Source organism: Bactrocera neohumeralis, unplaced genomic scaffold (genome assembly GCF_024586455.1).
Source record: "Bactrocera neohumeralis isolate Rockhampton unplaced genomic scaffold, APGP_CSIRO_Bneo_wtdbg2-racon-allhic-juicebox.fasta_v2 cluster10, whole genome shotgun sequence".
Taxonomy (NCBI): Eukaryota; Metazoa; Arthropoda; class Insecta; order Diptera; family Tephritidae; genus Bactrocera; species Bactrocera neohumeralis.
Window position 1 is genome coordinate 8482304 of NW_026089623.1, and position 12200 is coordinate 8494503.

Here is a 12200-nt window from a genome sequence, read left to right on the forward strand (position 1 = left end):
AGCAGCAACGTCATATTTGCAGATATTAAGAAAACCAACTTACGCGTCTTGTTCGTTTGAAAATTGTAAGAATTTTTTTTACCGCCAGGGAATATCATACATATGTACCTCAAGTCGTAAAAAAGCCGAATGTTAAAAATTCCATCAAAAAAATTACAATCAATAAAATACAATAAAGACAGCAAACAGAATTTCAGTAAAAGTTTGAATGCTTAGGCGCTTAAACACGTGCTAGATTTTTGTGCACAGTTATAATATAATCTGCAGTTTAGAGTGGATCTCTAGGCGAAATTTCAGAGCTTTAATTTACTATATTTTGCCCTTAATTATGTGGCCCCTAGTGTATACCATATTAAGAAGTAATCCCCCACAAGTTTCAAAATCTTTACCATCGGGTTTTGTGACGTAATAGAAGATTGACGTATTCCATTGGTCTTGGATTTTACATACCTGGCGAAACAGTTTTTTCCAAGACTCTAATCAAATGAAGAGTAACTTGAGGATTCATTTTGAACGGCTGCTTGTATATTTCGTTCTTCTCAATCTAGAAAAAAAAGACAATATATAAATTTTTAACTATTTTGCAAATATTGATTGGTTTATATTATGTTTTCATTATATTTAAATTACTTAGAAACGTTTTTTAAACAAGAAGATTTTGTACGAGAATACAGTACTCTGCTATGAATGACTCGGGCTTTTTATCTGATAATACAGGGTTTGTATGGAAAATAAGAGGCCTGGGTCAATTAAAAAAAATTTATTGAACCAATCCTTTCAATTATTTAAAAATCTTCAAAATAGGCTCCTTCTGCGTCGATGCAGCGCGATTTTCAAGCATTGAAGGCGTCACGGCAGGCATCCTCCTCGTCGTCTCAAAATGCTTGCTTTTCATCGGTCATTTCGGGATCATATTCAAAGATCCATGATCGTCACCTGTTACGTTATTCAAAAATTGGGGGTTACTTTCACACATGTTCAAATTTTCTTGGCACACTTTCACTAGACGCAATTTCTGATCGTCAGTGCGCACCTTTGGGCAATTAAAGGAATACTTAGTCGACGGTCTGAGTTCAGAACTTTGGGCACACGAGTCATATTGTCGGTGTCTTTCGAAGTCGCAGGTCTCCCAGCACGGTCTTCATCAGCGACCTCTTCCCGGCCCTTCAAAAAGGCCTGGTCCCACCGAAACACCACTTCTTGCTCCCCCTAGCCCCGCACATTTAACATCTACATACATTATCAAACTTGTGGTTATATTTATTGATGTTACAACGAAACAACAAGCAAGCATTTGATTTCCATCGTTAATTTTGTATGTCATTTGTATATGCTTTAGTGGTCCTACATTGGCGGCACCGATAAATGGAGAGTATGCATAATTTCAGATCGATATCTCAAAAACTGAAAGACTATTTCTAGAACATACAAACGGACGGACAGACATACCATGCTTATGATTCATATCTACTTGGTTATATTCTAAACGTAATTTCAACATACTTGCATAAAAACATTTTGGCCACGAGTTAAATGGTATACTCGCTTAGAATATACAAATCTTTAAATATGTAGTCGTGTTAACTCGGGGGCATAAACGGCTTTACCGTAAAGTTGAACGTCAAGTCAGCTGTTTTTAGAAAGTTATTCAAACAAATTGTAATTATTTGCGAAAATTTTACAGCTAATTAAAAGTCAATGTGATGAACTTGAATCAAAGAAATATAAAATAAGTGTACCATAACATGAAGCTACCGTTTGGTAATATTGAAAACATTTCGAAATGTAAAAATTTTCGTGTGACAGCTCTCAGATTAAATACATTCAGAGTTCATCACGAGTAAAATATTAGCCGTTTATGCTTATAAGCTTTATGGCCGTTTTCACAATGTTTGCTTAAATTTCTTTTCAACCACGGGTAGCTGAACTAGGTGATGACTTTAATTGACAGAACGGTTTTCACCAAGTTGTAGTTTGCGTGCCTACATATAATTTGATTATTATTTGATTGCATGGGGAAATCAATTCACAAAGTTTGCATTGTAAACACGCAAAAATTTGTAAACGTCATAAGCCATGTATGCGCATTAGGGTGTCCGTTATTTCCCAAATTTATTTTTGAGTCTACAGCGCCCTCAAAATTTTTAGTAAATGCCCTAAAAAAAATTATGAAACCCATATGAGCTCTTAATATTGATAATAACCCGTGCCGCAACGACGATTTATTTCCCATTTAAATAACATGGGGTTTTCGTACTTTTTACAATTAATTTTTTCTTTGCGAAACCAATTGATACATGCTGCGGCACCGAATTATTTTTGTAGGAAATTGAACGTTCTACAAAAAGTTTCTCTGAAATTTTTCAAAAAAATTACTTCCGTCAAAGTTATTCAAGGTCAAAGCTGAAAGTTTTTGATGTGAAATTTGACACAGATATCACTGACTGTCCAAAAAAAAAAAATATTTCGATTTATTTCGATTTTTTTTTAATATTTCAGAGAAATTTTTGTAGAACGTTCAATTTCCTACAAAAATAATTCGGTGCCGCAGCAATGTATCAATTGGTTTTGAAAAGAAAAAATGAACCGCAAAAAATACGAAAATCCCATGTTATTTAAATGGGAAATAAATCGTCGTTGCGGCACGGGTTATTATCAATATTATGAGCTCATATGAGTTTCATAATTTTTTTAGGGCATTTACTAAAAATTTTGAGAGCGCTGCAGACTCAAAAATAAATTTGGGAATCTCAGACGAGAACTCTTTTTGTCCAAACTGGTTTCCGGAGGCGAGGGGGCGACGAGGAAAGATGCAGAGATTGCGCCACTTGTACTCGGGTGGCACGCTTTGTGTTCTCTTCCGCAACAACTAGCTATGCAATTCGGCGTACATTTTTATTTTAAAATCTGTTTCATGGTTGCAACAGCGTTCGGTCTCAAAGAAATATTTACATGACATTCGAATATTTAAATGTTATTACCCGTTTTTTATGTAATATGCATATAGGAATGCTAATGTGCATAAAAATAATAATAATGTGCGACAGATGAGTCACCGTCTAAACTTCGCCTATGCTAATAGATTTTACAGCTGACATTTCATGTTTTGTTTAGAAACTAACTGACAGATGGTTGTTAGCCAGATATTGAGAAAAAGAGTTTTCAACATGTTGCGATAAAGTTCTGGTTACGCGCTTAACTATACATTGTTAAAAAGGGCCTTACTCTTGTAAATTATAACCGAGTAGAAATGCAGTATAACATGGTAACAGACGAAAATGGCTTAATCGACCCAGCTCGATATTCTGATCATTTAGATATAATTTTATAGGGTCTCCGACGTTCCTTTTTTAATGCTACAAACATCGTGGCAAACTTGATAAATATACCCTGTTCAGGATATAAAAAGGTTATAAAATAACAAGAAATGATAAAATTTTATGAAATCTCGAAACTTATCAAGGTAAGCCAAGTAGTACAACTAAGCCAAGGGACTGTGGGAAATGTTGTGAACAAGACGAGTCGATCCATCGTTAGCAAGAGCAAGAAGAATTCCGTACACTTACTTATGAGCTTATGAAACAAACTTATGAATCCGATGTATGCAATAAACAATACAAAAAAACTAGTTAATTGTCATTGGGACTTTGGCTTACTTAGCGTTAGAAAGTTTTAATGGATTTGAATGACAACGACGACCTTTTCGTATCAGTAACACATCAATTTTCGCTCTAACTTAAAGTCAAATGTGTTAAGTTGCTGAACATAGTAAGAATATCAGAGAAATTTTTCTCTCATAATAACTATCTTCGATTCCCCATTTCTATGCTCGTCAAATTTGCACGCAACTCTTTTTTCCAAAAGATTTTATTCAAAAGTAATAACAAAATTATCAAGCTGAATTCGCACAAGAGAGTATACGGTTACCTCTTTAAAGTTACTATCTTCAATGCTACCATATTTTGTTTTACATATTTTAGACCAAATTCCTTGTTCAAGAAAAAAGAGTAGCACAATTGTCAGAAGGGCTGTTGGCGCCGAATTGTACTACAAGTGAGTAGTACCTTTTGTTTCAATATATGGTATAATTTGATTAATTCGCTACTTTCAACGCTTGGCGGGTGAAAGGTACCCCGATATAAGTTTCTAACATAAGATGAGAGAAATTTGTTTCTTCATCAAAAAGTCGTTCACCTTACTGGTCTTCATTTATTTGATGTGGCACAGATATTTTTTTATCTAAATCTTCAATGCTGCAAATTTTTAAAAGTTCATTGTTGTTTATGTAGTTGCAGGACCGAAATCATTTGTATTTATAATTTACCATCAGTGAATAATAAAGAAATAGTTAAACACCTCTTAGCCCTTTCAGACCTTCAGTACACAATTGTGCGGGTAAGACTAAAAATATGTTAAAAAATTTGTTCCGCTTTACTACGTGTTAAGACCCGAAAGCAATGATTATGCCATTTATTTCTAACGCTTGCTTTGATTTTTTGTATATATTTGTCACAATTTGCAAAGTTTTGAGGTGTTCAGCCGTGTTGTCAAGAATGGAAAAAGGTAAATTGAAATAAATTTTGTGCAGTGTTTTAGTTTAGTGATGTTTTGCAAAAATGTGTATTGAAAAATAAAAAATAAACTATATATTGTCTTATTGTGAAAAAATTATAATTAAATTAAGTGTTTTGAACAAGTTTAAAAAAAGGACCACACAATTGTACGCTTCAGGCTTTGACCTCGCATTTTCATTTACCCGCACAATTGTGTCATTCCAGGTCATTTAAATTTGAATTTTGATGAGGACGTGCTTCAACTTCTCCAAATATTGGAAAATTCCGATGCTGACTTTATTTCGGATGACTCAAATGATGACGCGCTCTGGGAACAACCAAATAGGCAAATGGGCGGTTCATCCGAGTCGGATTGTAATGAAACTTCTTCGGAAGATGAAATTTTACTTCCAGCTAATCAAGACCCAACTGTAAGTCATGTAAATACAAGCGTATCTGCTCGGGATGAAGTCTGGAAGAGCGTCGGTTTTGTTGACTCGACGCTACCGCAACAAACAAGTCATCAAGGAAATATTTTAGTTGGTACACCCATGGAGTATTTTCAGAAATATTTTCCTGAAGATCATTTTCAAAACGCCGCGTTTTTCACGGATAAGTATCACTTATCTCAGCATGGATGTGTCCTCAATGCTACTGCTGCCGATATTAAAAATCTTTATGGACTCCATATCATAATGGATTGCCTAGCTTACCCCAGTGTCCGGATTAGCACAAATAAGAAACGCGATGTTTAGAGATAAATTCTTTACATTAAGGAAAAGCCTCCATTTTGTTGATACTCTACAGCCTCCGACAAACAAACTGTTTAAGATTCAGCCGGTTATAGACTGCGTCAGATCTCGATGCCAAGCACTAGCAACATAAATGACGGAATACTCGATTGATGAGCAAATGATCCCATTTACAGGAAGGGCGTCCATGCGACAATACGTTAAAAATAAACCGAGACCTGTAGCTCTTAAGAACCTTGCTGTTGCAACTTTCAACGGGCTCGTCGTCGATTTCGAAATATTCCAAGGAGCAGGAACTTTTTCTGACACAGGCTTGGGAGTTGGACCCTCTATTGTCATCAGATTGAAAAAACATTTGCCGAAAGGGAGTTTTCTCTGTTTTGATCGGTACTTTACCTCGGAACTCGGCTACAAGGCTACTGGGACCATAGCTTTAAACCGATTTCCTGTGCAGAGGATGGATTTCCCGTTAGGCCGAAATATGAATAGAAGAATAAGCCAGTTTGTGAAAGGTAATGTAGTTGCAGTTAAATGGCGCGATAGCAAGTGCGTTACGCTAGTATCCACAGAATGTGGAAAAGACCCAGTTGGAGTGGTACAAAGGTGGAGCAAAAAGGAACGAAGGCACATTAATGTACCATGCCCTCAAATCATGAAGCGTTACAACGCTAAAATGGGCGGAGTCGACGCATCTGATCAGTCAATGGAATACTACAGAATTTTTATAAAAACGAAGAAATGCAATGAGTCCCCGCATGACACCAACCGCCCCACTCATGAAACACTCTTTTCTATATCATCCGAATCCGTCGAAACAGCTAGTTTCCTGAACCTTACCACCCAAGCGGGGATTAGAAGATAACCGCTGCAACAACAACAAAACATATATCAAAAACCTCTGCACGCAAAGAGCATTTTAGACCCAGGTACCTCAGCGCTTTTGGTTGACTTTTCACCAAAACTATCAGTCAATCTGTGAGGTATCTTAATGAGCCAAAGAGCATTGGTTTGCCGTGCTTAACGTGGTGTATCTGGAATTATATGTGTGCCTGACACCTCGGTCGAATCAAAAGTACTCTTTTTAATCTTAATGAAAACCAAAAAGGATTTTTTAATTATATATCATTATGCCAAATTGGAAATTGCTGGAATAAGTATTCAAGCGCCGATTGGTTGACTTTTTACCGAAACTATCAGTCAATCTATGAGGTATCTTAATGAAAACCAAAGAGCTTTGGTTTGCCGTGCTTAACGTGGTGTATCTGGAATTATATGTATGCCTGACACCTCGGTCGAGTCAAAAGTACTCTTTTTACTCTCCTATTTTTCAGAATGAAATGCAAATCTCTACGCATTTTCAAATACTCTATTTTTTTATCTTCGATTAGCTCTATGCTTTTTTCGCGTATAGCGGCATTTTCTTTGGAATTCGGACACTTAAGTTTCTTTCTAAAAGCCTTCGAACAGTCATATCACGAACCGTAAATCTATCGGTTCAGCTTTTATCTAACTCGCCGATTGAAAAGGGTCGGAAAAGGGTATGGTCGTCCACAAGCTTTTTTTCCGCCCGCTTTTTCTTGAAAAACTATAGCATTTGCAATTATTTTTGCCGACGATGAGACAAGCTGTTGAATATCGGTGTAAAATTTTCATATTTTCGCCTCACTAAAGCCCAATATAACAAAATACGTTTTAAATTTAATCCCAGTAATACCACAATAACAAAAATTTTACTCACTTTTACTTTGTTGGTTAAAATACATATTCGTATTTTTCCGCTAGAAGTGAAAATAATTTCTGATTTCTCTAATTATATTATGTTTCATTAAAACATGTGCTTACAGTTGAAAATTGCCGTTATTTTCAAACCTTCCACATTTTACTAACATTTTGATGTTTACATAAGTTGTACTATTTATCAGATCATGTTAAAGTTAAGACTTTCAATTCATAGTTGCTTAATGTACTCTATAGGAGTTTATACAACACAGGAGTACATACATGCATATATGTCGTTGCCATAAGAAATGCACCTGTTTAGGATATTATAGTTTCGGGGCAGCAGAAGTTAACGTTTTTTCGGACGGACTATAATATTCTTTTTCGACAGTAGTGATTGCGTTGAAACCTGCTCAAACGTCCAAACATATTATTTTCACTTAAACGTCTCCGCAATAGTCTACTTGACATGTTTAAGCTAAATTCTGCAATGACTTCGACCATTATTGCGCGTGAGGATTTGAAAGGATCAGGAAGGATCACCGTTACATTTTCTAATTTTATTTTGTCCTCACGGTGCACATTGGAGCATTTTCCTTCAAAAACCGGACAAAAATTAAAATCACAAACTTCAGCGATGGTACTCAAAATTGATTTTTTTAGTACATAAGTTACGTTCTACAATAAACCGAATGAATGAATGACCTTCAGCCCGGTATATTGTCACACAAGTAATCGGAATCTAGATTTCGTTCAGAACGCCCGTGTTTATTCGCGAAACTCTCTATTGTTCTCGAAATTGCAAGTGGTTTTTTGTGTTGCGTGAAGTGAGTTTTGGAAAATATTTTTTATGGATTCTGGACAACATGGTATGTATTTAATATTAATGATATAAAAATTAAATTAGTTAATGTATTATTTTGTTTTTTTTCGGGAAAACAATAAATCATTAAAAAAACAAAATTTGTTTTAGAAATTAGTGTTTTGTTATAGTGTCGGGCGAAGTCGAGCTTTGAATTATTTTTCTTAGTAAACTACAGGGTTTCTACTTAACATATAAACTTAAACATTTCCCCGTCTTTCCCCTCTTTAAAAAAAAAAAAAGCGCATTGAATTAGGTTGGTCACTTGCATAAAATGAGTACTGCTTTGTTTATTTTTTTTTTAATTAAATACGGAAATCCTGCTAAATTATTTTATACGGGTGGTATATAGATGGTATAAGGGGGTTCTATCGGAGCCGGTGTGAAAATTGGACAATGGGCGGGGCACACCCCACTTTCTGGTGAAATCCCATATCTCGGGACCAGACTGACCGATTTCGACAAAACTTGGAACGTAACATTTCTTTCATATTCCTATGTTACTCTGTGAAAATTAGCGAAATCGGACTACAACCACGCCTACTTCCCATATAACATAATTTAAAATTTCGTTTGATTCTTTCACTTTCCAGTACACAAATAAAGAATTAATTAATATAACGGAATAAAATTTAATAATTCCCTTAAAGTTAACCACCTTTTGACCAATAATTGTCCAAATCCATCCAAAACTGTTCAAGCGCCTGGTAACCGAACATGTGGACCCGATATCAATAGTTGACTTTTGACCGATGTGTGAAATTGAAATTCGCACAGAGTCCTTTTCTGGCAATATTATTTCATTCTGTCAAAAATGGGTTGAATCGGGTTAATACTTTCGTGAGCCCCATATACCTAATATAAAGATTTTAGAACTTATAAGTGACTTTATGCTTTATATATCCGCCAATATTTGAGCCAACTCAATGAAAATTGCAGAACATGTATTATTCATAACAGTGTTTCATTGAGCCTAAAATAGATACAATTGCGCGAAAACTTGAAAACTCAAACTCCCTCAACCAACAGAGGGTCAGGCAATGGAATCGACTGTCAATAATCCTAAGATTTCAGGTGAGACACTAGTCAGCCCGTGCTTCTTCACTCCTCATACGACATTGATAACTGCCACGGTACAGAACCGCAAATAAATCCTCAAGCCACTAGCCGGCAGCACATGGAAAAGAAACAAGGAAACCTAAACAAGGAGACAATAAGTGAACTAGAGCTCGAAAAGGACCTTGGCATCACCTTAAATAACATATTACCAACTCATTACTACCGCCAACTGACATCTACACTCACTCCAATGTCATCATCTCAGCATGTCGTTAGCTAGTTGTCTTAATATTTTCCTTATTAATATTAACGCGCCTGACATCAATAGTTGTTTCGAATTCCCGCCTGCGGACAAAATAAAAGAACTATGTATACAACGACCCTCATAACCGCATCGCCAATTTCGTTAACTCTCTGCACAACGATGTAGACTTTTTGTTATTGTAGCGGCAGAAGTGAACTTCTCTAGTGGCTCGCTCAGTGAATTTATTCCAGAAATCAATTTACTTCGCTTACAGTACCCATATAGTCTAAGGATAAATTTTTAATTGACGATTTACAGTTGTGTTCAAAATAATAGGAGTGTGTCACATCATAAAATACAAAGTTATGTTTTTAACAAAAACAAGAATTTAATTCATTTGTTTTTTTTTACCACGAATTGTTTATTTTATGTAGCCTTTTTATGCATTTTTAAACGAAAAAGAAAATAAATTAGTTAAATAAAAACCTCAATAACTCGGTGTTCAAAATAATAGGAGTACATCACAAAATTCAATAAAACTAATAATAAGTTTAAAAATTGTACATTATGACAATTATATTAGTTAGTTTCTTTAATATTTAGTCAAATAATTGCCACTTTTTATTACTGCAGCATATCTGCGCGGCTTGGAGTCGATCAGATCACGATAACTTTTCAGCGGGATTTGCTGCCATGCCTCGTGGACTGTGCTCCATAATTCCCTTGTATTTGATGGTCTACGGTCAACAACACCTTTTTTAATAACTGCCCATAATTTTTCTATGGGATTAAGATCAGGCGACTGAGCAGGCCACGACATAACCTCAATTTTATTGACCCGAATCCATTCCTTTGCAGATTTACTTGTATGTTTCGGGTCGTTATCTTGCTGAAACAACCACTTTAATAGCATATTCCATTCCGCGTATGGCAGCATAACTTTTTTCAATATATCCACATACCCATACTGATACATGCTTTCTTTTATCAGATGGATTGGTCCTACACCGTTGTACGAGAGACTTCCCAAACCATCACTTTTGCACCCCCATGTTTGACGGTCTTAAGAGTGTATTATGGATTATATTTCGTATTTGCTGGACCACTGATGTACTGCCTACACCCTGTGCCACCAAATAAAACTACCTTACATTCGTCTGTTCAGTAAATATTTCTCCATTTCTTCGGTTGCCAATTCACATGTTCCCTTGGCAAATTGGAACCGCGCTTCCATATGTTTCTTTGTCAACAACGGAACTTTTTGCGGACTCCGCGCAAATAAATTATATTCGAGTAAATGTCTACGAACTGTTACGACACTAACATCAAGATCTAGACGCTTTTTTATTTCTCTAGACGCTTTGGGATCTTTTTTAGACGACTGGAATATGCCTCGATCGATTTCTTTAGTAATTCTGCGTTTTCGTCCACGTGTTTCGGCTTTATTTTTGTAGGACAGGGCACTTGATATCATTTGATCAGAGCACCCGTGTCTTTCTTTAATTTCTTTAGAAGTTTTCCCGTTTTTTCCTAAGATTTTTAATGATATCATGCTTTTTGTCGTTGCAGTGTTTTCTCCTACCTATTAATTAAAATAAATGACTTATCCTTTACGAAATCCCATCGTTTTTATTTTTTTGCACTTGCTTTTTAGTTTTTTATAGATTTTGTTTAAATAAAAATGTATTATACCACTAGGTAGCTCACACTCCTATTTTTGTGAACAGCGTAATTCAGTGACCGACGCAGATATGAACTAATAACATTGATAATACTGTAAACAGCTGAAGTTTATGCTTTGTGTTTTACTCGCAGAATACCGTTAGAAATATTTCTTGAAGAGTGCTTGGAATAAATATTTTCCTCAGGGGCATTCCTATTATTTTGAACACAGCCGTAATTAATTAAGATAATCCTACCTACTCATATTCCTATTTTATAAATTCTTATTTTAGTTGTATAATTCCGATTAGCGTCTGCATATTTGAATAAATAAATTAAAAGACGACCAAGATTATTGGCATTCTATAAATATTGGAGAAACAGCAAAATAAGAGCGAATCCATGATAAGAATCATTGTATCTGTACAATCTACAACCCAACCAACAATCTTATAAACAACTCATTCATGCTCGATGAACTACATAAGTTCTTGCTGTTTTTATGTAGAAGTTTTTTGCACTATTTAATATAAAAAAAACACGTACTTAAAATAGTTGAATTTTTGAATTTAAGTGCAAATATCTCAAAAACCATATCAGCGGCAACTACAGGGTTTACCAATTAGGAAATTCAAAAGATTTTTTTATGTGAAGTACAATCGATACAATTCTTCATTATAACATCATTGAAATGGCCCCCAAAACTTCTTTTGCAAAAACGAATTCGATAAATGCAATTTTCGAGTACTTTTTCACTAAATTTTTGTAAAGATTAAAGAAAATTGTACAAAGAATAAAATATATATCAAAAGTGATTTAAAGCATTATAAAAGCTTTGAAAGCTATATATATTTGTTTTTATTGTGTCTAATAAGATTTAAAAATAAAAATGCAGCCAACCAAAAACTTAGAGGACCTTTAACTAAGGACCTACAAATAAGGAAAATACTAAGTAAATGGAGCAGGCAGCAGCTTAACCAAAAATATATAACCACAACATAATTGATATTTAGTGTGGTGTTGTGCTGCTTTATAACGGATCTTTACCGAAAATTCAAGTTTTTATGACCAACATGCCTCCTAAAGGAAGCACACAGCCAACGCACATGTGTGACAAATGCAATTCCATCGTTCATGCTAAATCACCAAGTGTATTATGTATTGGTTGCCGTATATGGACTCATTCTAAATGCACTGGGCTCACTAGACCTGAATTCACTGAACTAGCTAATAATATCAAGTTGCAAGGCTTCCAATGGAAATGTGACCCCTGTAAATTAGAGGTTAGTGTTGCCGCCGAAGACGACCCTGAATCCGATAGCGATGATGATGACAATATAACTATGTGT

The 12200-nt window shown here is 35.2% G+C and overlaps 1 protein-coding gene across 1 annotated transcript in view; it reads right to left on the minus strand.

Annotated features, from left to right (window-relative positions):
• The window catches only part of LOC126765046 (importin subunit beta), a 57714-nt gene that overhangs the window by 18591 nt on the left and 26923 nt on the right, over nucleotides 1–12200 (minus strand). The window contains exon 2 of the mRNA XM_050482630.1: nucleotides 451–544. Coding sequence (XP_050338587.1) covers nucleotides 451–508 — 58 coding nt within the window. The 5' untranslated portion in view covers nucleotides 509–544. The remainder of the gene's footprint in view (nucleotides 1–450; nucleotides 545–12200) is intronic.